Source organism: Haliaeetus albicilla, chromosome 2 (genome assembly GCF_947461875.1).
Source record: "Haliaeetus albicilla chromosome 2, bHalAlb1.1, whole genome shotgun sequence".
Taxonomy (NCBI): Eukaryota; Metazoa; Chordata; class Aves; order Accipitriformes; family Accipitridae; genus Haliaeetus; species Haliaeetus albicilla.
In genome coordinates, this window is record NC_091484.1 from 1,134,813 (window position 1) to 1,151,156 (window position 16,344).

The 16,344-nt window shown below is 49.4% G+C and overlaps 2 protein-coding genes across 6 annotated transcripts in view; one reads left to right on the forward strand and one right to left on the reverse strand.

Annotated features, from left to right (window-relative positions):
- Positions 1–252: 252 nt before the first annotated feature.
- TTI1 (TELO2 interacting protein 1) lies at positions 253–15,627 on the reverse strand. 2 transcript variants are annotated; one of them, XM_009925190.2, is made up of 7 exons: positions 13,086–15,627; positions 12,406–12,594; positions 11,483–11,631; positions 10,473–10,613; positions 8,834–9,038; positions 8,004–8,091; positions 253–1,820 (listed from the first exon to the last, which is right to left on the reverse strand). In XM_009925190.2, exons 1-7 carry the CDS (start codon positions 15,376–15,378, stop codon positions 1,568–1,570), a joined length of 3,318 nt encoding a protein of 1,105 aa, XP_009923492.2. In that variant the 5' UTR covers positions 15,379–15,627; the 3' UTR covers positions 253–1,567. The 2 variants fall into 2 exon arrangements, with proteins under 2 accessions (XP_009923492.2, XP_069657291.1); XM_069801190.1 differs by lacking the exon at positions 10,473–10,613.
- Positions 15,628–15,759: 132 nt separating this feature from the next.
- RPRD1B (regulation of nuclear pre-mRNA domain containing 1B) overlaps positions 15,760–16,344 on the forward strand; it is a 39,856-nt gene continuing 39,271 nt past the window's right edge. For all 4 annotated transcript variants that reach the window (XM_069801219.1, XM_069801227.1, XM_069801243.1 and 1 more), the window contains exon 1: positions 15,760–16,062. In XM_069801219.1, the coding sequence (XP_069657320.1) occupies positions 15,912–16,062 (151 nt within the window). In that variant the 5' untranslated portion in view covers positions 15,760–15,911. The remainder of the gene's footprint in view (positions 16,063–16,344) is intronic.

Consider the following 16,344-nt stretch of genomic DNA (forward strand, 5'->3'; position numbering starts at 1 on the left):
TATATGGTAAAAAAAAAGCATAAAAGGGTAAAAGCTGAACTGCAGTCCTGTCCTACCTGGTAAAAAAGCCACTGACTTGTGTCTTTCCTGGGGAAGCAACCAGGAGGAAAGCCTGAACAAAACCAGGGAGACAAGAGGAGATAGCCTCAGCTGAGGGGGGTGTGGGCATGGGTAGCAGTGCCCTTGCTTCCAACAGTTGAGATGGTGTTTGGACGCTCACCCAGGATCCCCAACAGTGATGCACAAAGCCTGTTCCATGTAACAATCAGTTTATTGCTTTGGTTTTTGCATTTCTGAGCTTTCTTACAAATCTACAGTCAAAATCTGTCCTTTTGCTTTACTAGCATAAAGCTTTCACAAGTGCCAGGAAGCAGCCTGCTGCCAGAAGTCACTCTGGGTGAAGCTGACGAATCCGGGAGATGGCGTGGTCTGGGAGCAGCCAGGTAAAACAGCACCTGCAGACCATCTCTGGGGACGGAGCCTGGAGGACTCGGGAGCTGGAGTATGGTACAGCAGCTTCCAGGCGAGTGGTGAGCCTGTGCTGTGTTCTGGAGGGGAGGCTCTGTGGCAGGGGCAGCAAGGAGACCCCAAAGACTAGTCATCCTCTCCGCTCGCTGCATTGTGCTATACCTGCTCAAGCAAACTGTGGCACCACTGTGCTCACACCTAATGTCACCACCTGCATTGTCTGACCACGTACGTACCCACCTGGGAGGCAGTACTGGGGCACAGGTAGATATTTCATCTAGTTCTCCTTGGGGTGGGTGTTAAAAATCTGAGAGGTCTAAGAAATGGCCTGTGAGAATAGCAGGCAATCTGGGAACAAGGAGGAGTCTTAAATCACTTGCAAGTTGTAAATCAGGGCTGGCCATTTTTCTAAAGAACCTCTCTCAGTGGTGGGAATCAGGGAGCACAATGCATTTGGCCAGTCTCAGCAGCCAGTCTTAGCAAAATGCAGCTACAAGGAATGGCCTTGATGTTTCTAAGAGGACGTGGTGTTCTTGCCAGTAATACTGATGAGGAATTTATTGAAAATGCATTTTAACTTTTTCTGGTATTAACTGGTTTTAAAAAGAAAATATTTTTAACGCACCCCAAACTGGATTCTCTCCCTGGGAAGGGTTAAGGCCAGAAAAAGCTTTTGTTTTGAGTTGGCAATCATTGTCCAGCTGAGAACAGGAGGGAGTATCACAGTTGTGAGGAGGTCAGAGGGGTGTGGAGGGGGTGCTGAAGGGGCACCACCCAAGGATTGAGTGTTGGGAAGTCATTTCTGGAAAATGACTCTTTGTACTGAAGAACTTGAAATAGATGTGTTATGACCCTTGGACTTAGCTCCAGCACCATGTGCAGAGAAGTACAAGTCTGGAGGAATCAGGGCAATGTACCCACCTCATCCTCAAACACTGTTTAAAAAAAATAAAACTTCTGCCCATGGGGAGGACATCTCAGCCAGTGCCCCAGACTGGGCAATCCTTCCTTTGCCCCCAGGGCCTGAATGATGGGATTTTTCCAGGTGAGTTCTATCCCAGCAGTTCCTTCTTCCCCTCCCAGCTGCTGTGTAGGTCTGTCAAGGAGGAGATGCCTCCTGTGTGCCAGCCTGCGGCATCACACTCTCCTGCTGCATCACACTCTCCTGCTGCTGCAGCTTCTCCAGCAGGAGCAGCACGTTGTCGGTGAACTCATTCCGCTGCCTCCCCATCCCACTTAGCTTCACAGGCCGCAGGCTGATGTGAGGGGGTTCATACTGGTGAGGGCAGCAGACCTCGTTCAGGAGGAGCCAGGTGCTGTCAGGGTCCACATGCATTAAGTGGAGGAAAACACTTTGGAAAACAATGGGAAGAAAGGAAAGAAGAGTAAGGAGAAGGCCTTTTGATTGGCACCCAACTGGGTCATTAACAGAGAGCTATGGAAAGCTCTGATGTTGTCTGCAACCCCTGACAGCTGAACAGACTTGGAGGCTCATTAGAGAGAGCCATTAAAATGGCTCCTGTGCCCAAAAGAAGACAGTTCAGTGGTTTCACATCTACTGGCAAGTGGGAGAAAAATAGTTATTATGCTACACAGAAAGTTATCGACATCAAACAAGCAGCTGGTGAAAAACTGACCCAGGCTTTGGTCTCAGCATCATGGGCTGATGCTGGCAAAAGCCTTTCTAAATCAGCCTGTCCCAAGTGCTGCAAAGGTGACTGCAGAGTATTGCACGTGCTACTTATATCTGGTATGTTTTGGACAATCACTCCTGCAGAGCTCTTAAAAGAAGTTGTATATGTTGTTCACCACCCTCTCTTTTTTTTGGGGAGTGAGAGGGTCAACCCATCTGGACTTGTCTCCCTTTTCGGAGCTGGTAAAAATAAGGGTACTTCTGGACAGCTGTCCAGGCTGGGCCATGAGTAAAGTTGAATGCTGTATTGAGGGCTTTTTGCTTATGTGAGGTCTCCCCTCATCCCTAATCCTTATTAGCTGCCTCCAAATTTCTTCCTTCTGCACAGCACCTTTCACAAAGCAGGATTTTATTTTCTTAAAAAAACAAAACCCCACCTTCATTAACAATAGAATGGAGGAAGAGAGGAATGACAACTTCCTCAAATGCTTTACTGCTGTGTTGATGGTTTTCACTTTGAATTTCAACACCTCACCTAAGATGGGGGATTTGACTTTTGAGAATGCACTTCACACTTTTGACTCCAGCTGTGAGTTGCTGTAACAAAGATGCTGTGGAGAATCCTGCTGGAGAGCAGGAGGCTCCTAGGAGCAAAAGAGCAAATGGCTGATTTGCATGACCTACACTTACTCATTTCTTCCTGCCAGTTCTCATTGTCTGTAACCTTTGGGCTTAGCTAGGTCTGTGTCAGGGTTTAATGCACAGAAGGTGTATTAGGCTTAACCGATATTAAGTTCTCTGGCTGTGCCATGTACAAAATAAAACTAGAATTTGCAGGCTGCCCTAACAGCACTGCAAGGCCTCCTCCTGCATGGTGCTGAGTACTCTGTGCTCCCACAGAGATTATGAGCGTGAAGGGTACTCAGCACTTGCCAAACTTATGGGTCAGCTTTCCCAGACCTCAGTAAATGCCTAGCCACCATCTTCAGGTCTCTAGTTTCCACTGAAATCATGGGGCCATGAGGAGAACAACAGCTGGGCAAGGTAATGGGAAGTCATGGTAGGTCTGTCTGTTCCCCCAAGAAGCACAGGACAGAACTCCCCTCTCTAAAATCAAAGATCACCTGCTACAAAAGCCACAGAAAATCCAGACTTGATGCTGTCAAAACTTTTCCCTGAAGAACTTTGATCCCTAAAGTGAGCTTGCTTCCTCTGCAGGCAGAAATCCCTTTTAGAAGCTCTACTCTGAAAGCAAGTGCAGTGCCATGGGTAACCTGAAAAAGCACAGAAATGAGATGGAGGCACTAGAAAGCGCTCTCACCTCTTCACAACGATCTTGTGACTGTATTACTTGCTACTCCATGAGTAGCCAAAGTTGTTGCTTTTGCCTGCCTGCCATTAGCCATTTGCCTGTCTCTCTCAGTGCAGGTCTCTGAACAGCCATTAGGGAAGACGTTGTCAGTGCAAGCTGTTGGCAGTGTCCCCTCCTGAAATTGCTTGCAGTGCCTATCTGTCTGCTCCAGAGGAACCCTGTGTGAACGTGCTCCAAAGCGATAGCCGTGCTTGGCAACAACTGCATCAGCAATGTGCCTTCTTTCTGGGGGATGGCCAGAGGCAGGTGAGCTCATGGGGCTCTCCGCTCCCCTGGCTTTGTTACTGCTACTCTGCTGACTGGAAAAGGGAGGACTGGCTGGACCCGAGCGCCAGCCTTCTGGGTGCCAGACTGAGTAAAGTGCAGGCAGGCTCGCTGGGGCAGGGTCTAGAGCTTGCACCGGCTGACATCCCTGCACCAGTTCTCCCAGCCCTGCCGGCTGCCAGTGCTGTCCTGGTGCTCGCTTGGCCATGACAGCGTGAGCGTGCAGCTGTCTGCCTGCCAGCAAACAGCAGGTCCCAGTGGTTTCCCCTAGCTTATGATGGGCTGATGCTGGTGGGCAGCTGCACAGAAATAATCCTCGCTCCTTATGGCTGGGGTAGATAGGATGGGGTGAGAAAGATGAATCACTGTGAGGTAAACATGGGAACAGGCAATACTATTCAGCTGACTTCTGCTTCTTCAGCACATGCACTACTTTACCTCTTATATTCACAGCAAAGATACTCTGCTCTCCAACCTCTTCCCAATCAGCTGCTCTGGTGAGAGCAACCCTCAAGAGATTAGCTGGTCCCTGGAGAACTCCACTGCCTCTTGTGCCCGTAATGGCCTGGGGGTGTGATTATCTCCTGATAACCTGGAGTGCTGTGCGGCTTAAAGAACAACTTGACTTTTACATTTTCAAACTAACTCTGGGGTAGTTTCTAAGCAACCTGTTTCCATGGCAAAGAATCCTGGGGTTAATCCAGGTTTGTTTTCTGTTGTTGCTTTTTTTTTAACTTAAATATCATTTTATTGAATTTTGCCTTGTGCAGGTGGCTGTTTTAGTGTACTTCAGCCCAGCTTGTGAATGACAGCTGTCACTAAGTATCCAATAAACTACACAATCAAACCAAAAGAGGTATGCTCCATAATCAACTTTGGTATCTAAAAAGGTCCAAAAATAGCTCATATTTGTTCCAGTTATGCTAAACAACTTATTCTACTAGCAAAGAGCAGAATTTGGCTATTCTGTTGCCTTGTCTTTTCCCAAGCTCTAAGCAAAGCCATGGCACAGTGAACAGGCTGGCAAAAGGACAAGTCTTTCTGGCTTTTGTATCTCTGCTGACTGTTTAACTGATACAGTTCACCACAGACTTCAGTAAGAACTGGGGAAATTATTTCTGCATCCTGGAAAAAACTCCATTCCTATCCAGACTGCTGACTGAAAGGTCAAATGGTAAACTTCACAGGCTATAAACATTTATTAGGAATTAAGTATAAATTTCAAAACAGTCACTTCAAATGAAAAAATGCAGAACTACTTGTGAAGTGTTGACACAGGCCAATGACAATTTCTTAATTTCTTTTCCTTCAGAGTTTTTTTTCCCTGGAGTGAAAAGCTTGTCAGGGATGATGCAACTTAATAAACTGATGAGAAGCTCAGATTTACATATTATGACTTTCAGTTTACACCATCTTCCCCCCACCTTGTTCCTAATCTTTGAGCCCCGCACCACCACCCCTTAGCTGTTCAAGTGTTTCTGGTCACTTTACCTGCAGTTGCACTGCCTTATTTTCAATGAAAGCAAAGACATATTTAGTGTTCCCTGGCTTTCCCAAACTCTTCTTCAGTAGGTTTTGGGTTTTTTTTGTTGGTGGTTTTGTTTTGTTGCTTTTGTTTTTTTTTTTTAAACTTTGGATAATAGTCTTCTCCTGGAATATTCCCAGCAGTCATCTTATAATAAAGCCTATTGTCCCATTTTCTCTTCCTCAGATTTTTTTTTTTCCCCAGCATCTGTTTTTGCCTGTTGAGTATTGCATGAAGCTGCAGTTACAAAATTCACTTACTCCCACTGGTTTGTTTAATAAAACTACAGCATCCCATAAATGGGATTAAGCATCCTCCTTGGGGCATGGTAACATTCCTGGACAACAGCCAAAACTCCCCCCCCCTTTTTTTTTTTTTTGTGTGTATGTGTCCACACCTTAGCCAAAAATTCCTGCTTAGCCCTTCCCATACCTACAGAGTCCTCACTTAGTGCAGGGAGTTACTGGTGCTACAGCTGACTTTGTAAGACCTAACCTTGTTCTTGGCAGGTCACAACTCATGAGTTGAATAAGAATCCAAAAGGCTGAGCAAAGGCCAGTTAGTATAAATCAACATGGCAAGCTGATTCCAAACATCTTTTTACCTTGTATGATTTCTGCAGTGATAAAGCTGAGTTATGTGACGTATGTTGGCACTCAGGCTGTGGCTAAGATTAGTTCTGGTCTATCTGTTTTTAGAAGCATTTAAAATGCAGAATTTTTCATGTATCAGGCTGATAACATTGCCCTTGTCTAGATGGAAAGGGCCTTACATGTGACAACCTGTGTCAGTTTGCAGGATTACTTTCAGGCACATGCAGAGCAAGGAAAAAGACTGGAGCTTACAGGACTCTGGTAGTTAAGCAGCTGGAGAAAGGAAACTGAAGCATGGTAGAGTAGTGATTCTTATCCTGGTGCTGGAGCCAATTGTTATGGTACAAACTAATTTTGACTTTTCCAAGCTGAAACCTCTTATCATGTGTACTATAGTTAAAAGTGATTGATATATGTTTAACTCTGATCCATCTGGGCTCCAAGATCAGGGATCAGACAGGACTAAACTAAAAAAAAAAACCAAAAGGAAAAAAAGGAAAACTACAAGTGCTGCCATATGGATAGTTAACATCAGGCCAGACATGATGCATGCCTCAGTGCATATATGTGTCTGGCCAACAGAGCTACACATGAGAAAGCTGTCCACAGAAGACCTTGCTTTGTTCAGTGAAATATGTAATGTATGGTGCATCAAGGGCATGGGGGGAGTGGTGTAACGTGGTATTTCTCCCTTAAAATAGAATAAAAATAATATACAGGAGAAAAATGTTACTTGCCCTGAACTTTGCTGCCCTTTTCCTCCAACAACAGTGAGGTTGCTTCATAATATAGCTTCTATCACATCATAGGGCTAATTCAGTATTTCCCCCCACCCCTGCTGTGGGGGGAAATTGCACAGCTTTTCAGACTGTTTTGTTAATGATTTAAAAGCTTAAGATTCCAAATATCTAGATAAACCCTGGCGTTCTGCTTTCCATTCCAGCATTGCTTACACAGATGAACGCTTTATTGTATTAAGGTATGCAAGCCTACAGTGAAGAACCCCTTTGCAGAACAAATGCTGCTGAAGCCTGCTGCGATGCAATAAAAGCCACTAAGGTAAAAATAAACCTACTCTCACCAGTGCAGGAATCCAAACAAAGGTACGGCTACAGCTTCTGAGAGCATTCTCCCTCTAAACTGCTGCCCAGCCACACAAAAGCCCTTCACCCCCTGCACCCCCCTGGGAGGCCTGCGCTCAGGTGAAAGGGAACAGGCAGCTCTTCCCTGTTCAACAGCCTGCCCTCTGAAATCCGCAGTGCCTGCTGAACCTGCTCACCGCTGGCTTCCTCTCCCCTCAGGGGAGGGCAAGGTTGGCCTTACAGAAAGAGGGGGGCTTTTACCCCTGTCCTTCAGCAGAGACAGAGGTGCACAGCTTTCTTATTCACTTTCCATGTTCTGTAACTGGACTCGTTTCGTCTCCTGAAATCTCTGGCCTTGTTTCCAGGTGACAACATATGACAATAGTGATTTCTTATCCTGACAGCAGGAACGCGCTGAGCAGGATTTTGTACACCAAGCAGCAAAGTATGTCTGTCAACACTTCATAGAGCTGATGTGTGTTCACCTAAACTGTTTGTGCTCTTTTAATGTCTCCCAGCCTTCTCAGAGCAGCAAGACTGGTGCCAAGACTGACAGCTTCCCAGACAAACTCTGGTCCACCTAGCAGAGCCTGGGTTGACGTGATCACAGGGGCCCAGGGAAAATGGAAGGATAATAGAAGTAAATCCCCCAGCGTGCAGAAGGTATTAAGTGATAAAATATATAGGAATATCTGGCACATCCTCTTGCATAGCTGTCTCTGCAGTTTTATGCCACCAGTGGGCCAAGACCCCTAAGTATTCTAGCATAGGAGACAGTTAGAAAAAAAGCAAGTATCACATCTTCCCCCTCTGTCCCCAAATGCACTGCAAGGAAATCTGAAAGTCAACTGTAACTTGTGGGCAAGCTAACCTCTCTAGCTAATTTTGGGTAGTAAATGATACTTCACCAGAGAAAGGAGTTAACTTCCATTAGAGACCCTTTTTGTACAGGACTCAAACCTGCCAGAGGGAGGAACTGGAAAGGTGCAAGAGGAAAGGGGTTACCATGCTCCCTCTGTCCCACATTATTTGTACACCTGATACACCTGCATTTAAGAGACATTACCTCTGGGCAGCTTCTTGCAATTTCATGGGTTGCTTGGCACTGAGGTAAATCAGGCAGGCATCTGCCACTTTATTCAGGTCACTCTCACCTGCAGAAATGGAACAGAAAAGAAGGGTAGGAGGTAACCTACTCCGCAGCTGCTGCTTAACAGAACCAGCTCTAAATTGGCAGCAAGAGGCTTCTGAGCCTTTGAACTGTCTGACCCAGAACTCTTCTGACCTCACCTCTTAAGCATCTTGCTGCAAAGGTGGGAAAGCAATCAAGGGCATTGAGAGAGGAAAAGAGCAACTAGCCAGCAAACCTTCTCCCTCATCAAAGTCAGCTCCAGAAATTTAACCTAGGAGAATTTCAGAGAGTTTCATTCAGTAGAAGAATGTGCTGTGCTGCATTTAAAGGGTCACCCAGAGAGGTGCCTCAAAACGGAACCAGGCAAGTTAGCCAGAAGTCTTATCTGGGCTCCAGTTCTTCAGTTAATTAAGAACAAAGCATGGCCCAACAGGCCTAGCTGCAGCAACCCAGGCACTCCACTCCATACACACTTCTCATGCACAAGTGAGATGAGCAGTTAGATTCTGCAAGGTGCTGGAAATCTCTCCCATTTGCCTCTTGGGGAGTAAAGAGCAACCAGCCCCTCTTTACAGAGCTCTGAAAGAGGACAGATTAAGGCCCAGCAAGACCTGAATGGGATGAGGCTGGAGAAGATCAGGAAATCAATTCCATGGGAAAGCAGAAGGGTAAGAAGCAAGTGCAGGCCTGGTCAGTTGAGATGAAAAGAGAAGAGGTAAGTCCAGCAGAGATCTCGTACAACCTATACTTTCCCTGGTACTCACCCATGTCCAACTTCTCGCACAGAGAACCCAGTCCCTGCAACACAGCCAGCTGCAACTTGAAGGCAAGCGTGTGGTTGTACACAGGCCCAGCTCTGGCACTTGCTGGGGCTTGGCTGAGGAGGGAACTGGTCAGCTTAGGCAGGACATCTTTGGAGAATCTCTGCCTCAGAAAGTCCCCACACTTTTGAGCCAGGGTACACAGCACCTAATGAAGAAATGTCAGTTACTGGAGGCTAAGTGCACTTACAGGTCTGGGAGGAGCTCAGCAATCTGCACCAGCTTGGGGGATAAGGCATCCATTCTGCCTTGATAATTTTTTTGCAGCTGAGAGCAATATGACCATACCTGCTACAGTTTCCCATAATGAACAGAAGGCGAATGCTCGATCGACAGGCCGACTGACCTGCACCCAGCTCTTCAGTTTCACATGGCTAACCTTCTGGGACTGCCCTTCTCTCATTAGCACAGTAAAGGTAAGAGTAGCTTGTGAAGCCTTATTCAGAATTGCTAGAGGAGTCTCTGATGGAAAACGCCATTAAAATACAAATCACCTTTGTGGTGGAAACAGTCCATCTTTACAACCATGCCAGTGAACGGAAAGGCCAACGGGCTACAGCATAGGGCACCCAGCACTACTGGTGTGTGCCCAGGATAAAAACCAAAGTGGCTTAGAGAATGGCCTTAAACGCATATAAAAATGAAGGGGAGATCCATGGGGCCAACCCACATGGCCAGAACACTGTTCTCTCTTGGAACTTCACTAAGCTTGTGGTCTCAGTGTGCAGGACTGAGATGCTGGTTATGTTGTGTTTGGCTTACACCGACACTAGGCTTCCTGTCCTGAGATTTAGGAAGGAAGACACTCCTGGGGGATTTCTTATAACAAAACCAAAACTCAGTGCTAATTGTAACAGTCCCTTGAACTTTTCAAGAGCTAATTATTTTTTGTGTAGCGATCTCTCCCTTCTTTTAGGACAGGCACATGTGAGGTATTGCTACTCTGAAATTCTATGGCTTCCTGAATTTGGCAAATCAAAACTCTCCTTTTATTCACACTGAAGGATTCTAAAATGAATCTCATTCTGCACAGCAGAGGAAGCCCTGTGAAACCCTGGGGCTGGCAACCTCTGGAAACATGCTTTATTGTCTAACTTGTGAGTCAGGAAGAGAATGCAGTCAGCTGACATGGTCAGGAGCTCTTTAATAATGTTATTATGAGGCTAAGTCTTTGCTTAACCTCTCCCCTCCCCTGCAAATGCCTCAATCATGAAACAATTCCTTCGCTTCAGTCTAAGACTTACAAAGGGGGGTGCTGAGACTGTGGCTCCAGCAAGGGCAAGTTGCACTATATGGTGCCTCTGACAGCTGCTTAGACTGTAAAAGAACTGTTTTCTGCTTCCCTGCAATAATCACTAAATTGCTCTTTCCCCCAGGAACAGTGTCAAGGTTTTATCTGCGGACAAGCTGCAGTGGGAGTGGTACAAGCCTACTCACTGCAGGGTGGTGACCCTGTGTTCCAAACCACGTTTCAAAATCACTCCACAAGCTTAGTGCTTCTCTCACAAGCCACAGCAATGCCTGAGCCACTTGCCTTCTAAGCACCAGCTTGAAGGCTGTTGGCAGAGATTTGCTGCTGTACCTTGAAGGCTCTGAGCACTGCCAGAGGGTCATCACTAATCAGCCGGGTGACGAGAGCTGGCCAGACACGATGAGCCATGGGAAGCAGATGGTTTCCGTGAGGATGCAGCGCAGTTACGCAGAGCTCTAGCACATCCAGGACCTGGGCAGGAGGGGTAGGTAACAGACTTTCAGAGCGCTGCAGCACCAGGCATTCAGGTGGATCCGCAGTGTCACGCCGGGGAGCCAGGAGAAAGGAGGGTTTTAATATAAAAGGGTATGGTTTTAGCTCGGCATGAACTGGGATAACTGAACAGTGCACGGAGCACAGGCCCATTTGGAAAGGGACAAGTTGCACAGTGACATAGCTGGCTGGGCTACAGAGCAGGGCTGGAACCAGGGCATGATTCCTGGCCCGATCCTGCAGGCTGAGCTGTGTGTGCACTAGGACCCTACCGCTCCTGTGGCATGGCAGCAGGATCACCTGGTAGGGCTGGGGCCTCTGTGGTAAGAATCTGTGTTATGCCTCATTGCTGCATTTTCTGTCTCGCTTTGCAGTTTAAAAGGAGGCCACCTTCAAAGGATTTTCATAATTAAAAAAAAAAAACCAACAAAAAAACCAGGCTTTTAGCCCTGCTTATCATCACCCCAGGAACTTCAAAAATGTTCATCAGCCTGTGCACTACAGTCTGAGGAAGGGGGATGGGAGGCCTAGATGGGAGAAAGATGCTTCTGCTTCCTCCACCAAAGGCTGAGGCACAAGATTTGACTATCACAAGCATCAAGGGAAGGTGCCTGATACAAAGCCACCCTTAAGGTTCTGTTCAGCCTGGCTGCCATTCCTAAACCAGACTACTCCCAGAAAACCGTCTCACTTTCTCTTGCTAGACGTGGAGGGTCTGTCCTGAATGAGCATATGGCAGCACTAACCTCGTTATGGTGGGAAGCCCAACATGCATCGTGCACATGTTGACAAACTACCGGCCCCCTTCGTGGGCACCACCTGTCCCCTCAAAGCTGGCATTTACTAACCTTCAGCCGCACTCGGAGGTTCCCATCAGACAGCAAGTGGATGCACCTCTCCATCACATCTTTGGCCAGTTGAGCATGGCTTGGCAGTGGTGTTTCTCCTTCTGTGTCAGAGTTGTTTGGCTCCGGCTCAGCAAGGGGGAGAACCTCATCTGGGAGACAAAACCATTACTGAAGCCATGAAAATGACTTGGAAGTCCTGGGAGATCACAATACCCACCCACAACTACTCTGCAAATTCTCAAATGAGGCCTTGGGCATTTTTTAACATATTTAGATACAGTGAAGTCTACGCTTGAGTTCTGCTAAGAGTGTGGGACAGGGAAGATTTGCTTTCTTTACTGGACAATGCAGTTGGTCTGACATTTGCAGTCTCCCTTCACCATGGACTTATTTCCCATTGATTTTTATTAAAAATGAAAAGCCTGGGTATTTAAAGATGAAGTATTTAAAGGTCAGGATTGCAGCATAGCCCAGTAAAGACTAAAAAGCTCCCTGTATGAATGTCTGCAGGGCCTGCCAAGGCCAAGTGAGAAGGGAGTGGTGGCATCATTAGCCGGGAGAAAATGGTAGAGATTCCCAAGGGAGGGTGAGGAAAATGGTGTAGGATCCTGGAAAGAGGAAACTGGGTCCTGAACCCAGATGACCTGTTATGAGGTAAGGAAAAACAGAGTGTGCTTGTGTCTTAGAGCTAGACAAGCCTTGATCTGCAAGCATTTCACTCCCCACCCTGCACAGAACAAAGCAAGAACACCCAGCAGCACCTTACATGAGCTAAGGTCAGCTCAAAGCAGACCTGAGACTGTCAGGAGCGTGCTAGGCTTTCAGTCTGGTCCCAAGTCCCCCATCTGACAAAAGGAAACATCACAGGTCACTGTCTTTCTCCAAGTTGAACATATTCTTCTCCAGTCACGCACAGTACTGACCTGCCTCCTCATCCCCTGTGTCAGGAAGATTGCCCTCTGCAATCTGCTTCTGTCTGACATAGTCAAGGAAGAATTGTTCCACTTCTTGCCTTGTCACCACCTGCTGCCCCTGGGACAAAGTCCCGCTCCACCACTCGGGAGTCTGCCTTTGTTGGTGTTCCTCACCGCAGGACGATTCAAACCACCGTACTGCAAAAGAAGAACCGATACATCACTACGCAATCACGATCCTCTCCTGCAAGTCAGCAAGGCACCATGGATTCCTTGAGAGATGAACGTGACTCTCAAGTCTCATGGGACTGAACTACGGAATCCGGCACCTGCTGCCACACCACCGTGACCTCCCTGATGGTATGAGAATGTTGAAACCCCGATAGAAAAAGGAATACACTCCATGTGCTTCTACAAAACATTTATGGGAGCAGTAAATCCATCTTTTCTCAATCACTAAAGGCTGTGTTCCTGCAAGTCACCAGGCCACACAAACAGAAACTGGTTGTGGAGAGGGGAAGCTATTGGTGATCTTTGCTTGAGAGCTGGCCCACCAAGCAAAGTAAAGTTGCCATCATGCTGCAGTACCTCAGCTACTTGAAATCTCCCATGGCAAGTCAAAAGATCAAAGACAATTACCCTTAGTTACAGTAAGACTGAATTATGCAAAGTAAACATCATTTAGATACCTAAAGCTGTCATTACTGAGTGGAGGACCCTGAGGAAGGTGGAAGCCTGGTTATTGTAAGACTGATCTAGCGCAGACAGGACATCTTGGATAACGTCTTCTACCAGTGGCAGCAAGCTGGCATCTGAATGCCTCAGCATAGTGTCCAGGACCTGGGAAGCATGTGGCTGATGTGCCAGCTGGCGCAAATTCAGGGAAATCCCATTCACCAGATAGTCAGAATTCTCATTAATCAAACACTGCAAGGAGTCATAACTGCAGGCCTTGCATATGTCTACCAGTGTCCCCAGTGCCGTCTCACTGATGAGCAGAGTCTTGTCACCAGCCTTTTCCAACACAGGGTAGAGAGCTGACAGCAGAAGCAACCGGAACTCCTTCCCAAGGACAGCAGCGAAGCAGCCGACGCCTTCCAGCTGGATGCAGATCTGCCAGATGTTGCTGTTCATGGTGCGGGTCGTTATGTGCGGCTCTGGGGACGGAAGGAGAACGCTGCTGCATGCACCTCCTGGACGGGCAGTAAGTCCTGAATGTTGCACAGAGTGCTCATGGCTGATTTCTTCTGTATCAATGCTAGTGATCAAATACCAGTTTGCCTGGTCTGTGTACTCATCAAGAATGGACATTATGGACCCTTTGAGATCATCCACATTCAGTGAAACTTCCCTCTCCTGAAGGACATCCACTCCCACTCCAGCAGCTCCTGCAATCAGCTCATTGAGGACCATCGCTGCCTGCTTTCGGTACATGCCAGATTCACCGTAGAGCCCCATGAAATGATCCACAAGCAAATAGAGGTTCCCGTAGTAGCCAAGAACACGACAAACTTGCTGAAGGAGCTGGAAAATTTTCTCCTCTGTGAAGAAGCGGAAGTATTTCTTCTGACATCTGCCTTTCTGCGCACCATGCTGCAAGGAGCCCGAAGGTCCGCACACACCCTCACAGCGTCTGTCTTCCACTATCTTCACATCTGTCACGTCCAGCTCCAGAACCTGCATCAGCGCTTTGGACAGTCGGTGGAGGTGGGATATGGAGTTGAGGACAATGTTAATCTTGGGGCCTAGCAGCTTCAGATAACCGAGCAACAAGCTCAAAGTGGAAACCTTGCCCGTGTCATCCAGAGAGTTCATCAGGCGAGGAAGAGCTGTGGCAAGGGAATGGAGGTTCTCAGAGAGGACATCAGCAAGAGCCCTGTTCTGTGCTACTATCCTCTGCTCTGCAATGCCTTGCAGAACCTCCTTACACCTGCTCTGGACTTCGCTGTTTTCATCATTCACTAGCCCTACCAAGGCCTTTAAAAGATGACTGAACGAGTCCACCAGCGACTGACTGCAGTTCCTTAGTAAGTGGTGGACCAGTTCCATGAGCTCCAGTCTCACTTTCCAGTGGGGGTGAACTGAAGAAAATTCAACCATTTTACGCAGGAGGAGAGAGAGTTTTTCAGCAGTACTTTTACTCCAGTCAGGTCCTCTATGGACCATTAATTCTGATATTCTGCTTTCTTCCACTGGCAGCTTTTCTTTATTCTTTGCAATTCTGGCTAGCTGCGCATCAGCCATTACCAAGCCAACAATCAGATAAAAGAGTCTGATGGCAGAAACGGTGGATTTGTGACCTTGTTTGATGTCTCCAGTAATAACCCGAGACAGCGTAATGGAAATCCCAGGCAGAAAAGAAGCAAACAAATCCCCACATTGCTGTGCCTCATCTTCATCTAGGTGTCGATGCTCCTGGCAGTCACACTGCAGAACTAGGACCTGTAAGCACTTCAAAGCAGAGATCTTAATTTGCTTTGCTTTTTCTTGCTCTGCTAGGCCCAGGAGCAAAGATACAGCAAATCCTAAGAGAGGAAGGGCAGAAGGTTGATACAGAGACCAGATAACATCCCCATAAGCTGAATGCATCAGGGTGTGGAGTGCCTGGATTACAGCCAGCTTTAACTCTTCTGACAGCGGGACTGGGTTGCTTGAGCTAGAAGGGGGAGAGAGGCAGGTACAGAGCTCAGAAAAAAGCTCCTGCAGGAGATCCTGCTTCTTCACACACGTTGCCGCCAGCACGGAGGAGATGCACTGCACCACGCTCTGCACCAGGCGCTCCTGCTTGGGCCCCGGCACCTTCAGGGCGAAGCGCAGAGGGAAGAGGACGTACTCCTGCAGCTCCTGCAGGGCCGAGGCGCTGACGGCTGCCAGGTGGGCCTGCAGGCGGGCCACGTTCTCCATGGTCTGCGCCCTCGTCAGCTGCACGCAGGCGGGGCGCAGGGCCCCGAAGGCCTCCTGGGGGGTGTCGAAGACGGCCATGCTGGGGCGCCGGCGGGAGGGCGGCAGCAGCAGCTGAGGGGAGGCGAGGGGGGGGGGGGACCGCCGGGGGCCGTCAGGGCAGCGGCCCGGGGCGGCCCCTGAGGGCCGGCGCGCCTACCTGCTCCCGTAGCGGAGCGGCCGCGTGCCGGAAGTGACGTGCAGGACGCCGGGCCCGGCAGCGCGACAAAAAGCGCCCACCGGCGCTCTGCGGGCGGAGAGCTGTGAGAAAAGTCCCAGGCGCTCGCGATGCGCGTGCGCCTCCCATGGCGCCTCGGCGGCCCGCGGCGATGCGGCCGCGCATGCGCTGTACTTCCATCTCCCCCGCCCCGCCCGGCGTGCGCGGTCTGTGCCGGGCGTAGCGGTTCGCCGCGTCTCCCTCCGGCGATCCGTACGATGCTGCCCTTCGACCCGCCGAGGCGGGGTGAGAGGTCGGGCGGCCATCTTGTGGCGGCGGCGGCGGCTTGTTGTCGGTGAGGCTGCGTCGCGCCCTCCCCCGCGGGCGGAGCAGGCCCGGCGCGGGCCGGCCCGCCGCCATGTCCTCCTTCTCGGAGTCGGCGCTGGAGAAGAAGCTGTCGGAGCTGAGCAACTCCCAGCAGAGCGTGCAGACGCTCTCGCTGTGGCTCATCCACCACCGCAAGCACGCAGGGCCCATCGTCTCCGTCTGGCACCGGGAGCTCCGCAAAGGTACGCGGGGCGCCCGGCGACGGGACGCGGGCCCGGCGGACTTTGCCCGTCGGCCGCCGCCTTCCCGCTCCCCGGGCCGCCGCCGCGGGCTCGGGCGGCATGCCGGCGGAACGCGGGGTCGCCGGCTCTGCCCGCCGCTCCGTGAGGGAGACGGTGTCGAGGGGCCGGTTCCTCCTCCTCACGGCGGTCGCGGGGCTCTTGGGGTCGGCAGGGCGAAAGGTTCGTGAGGCGGGCGTTCGGGGTCAGCGGGAGCCTGGCCGCCGTTCTCCCGCTGCTGTCGTT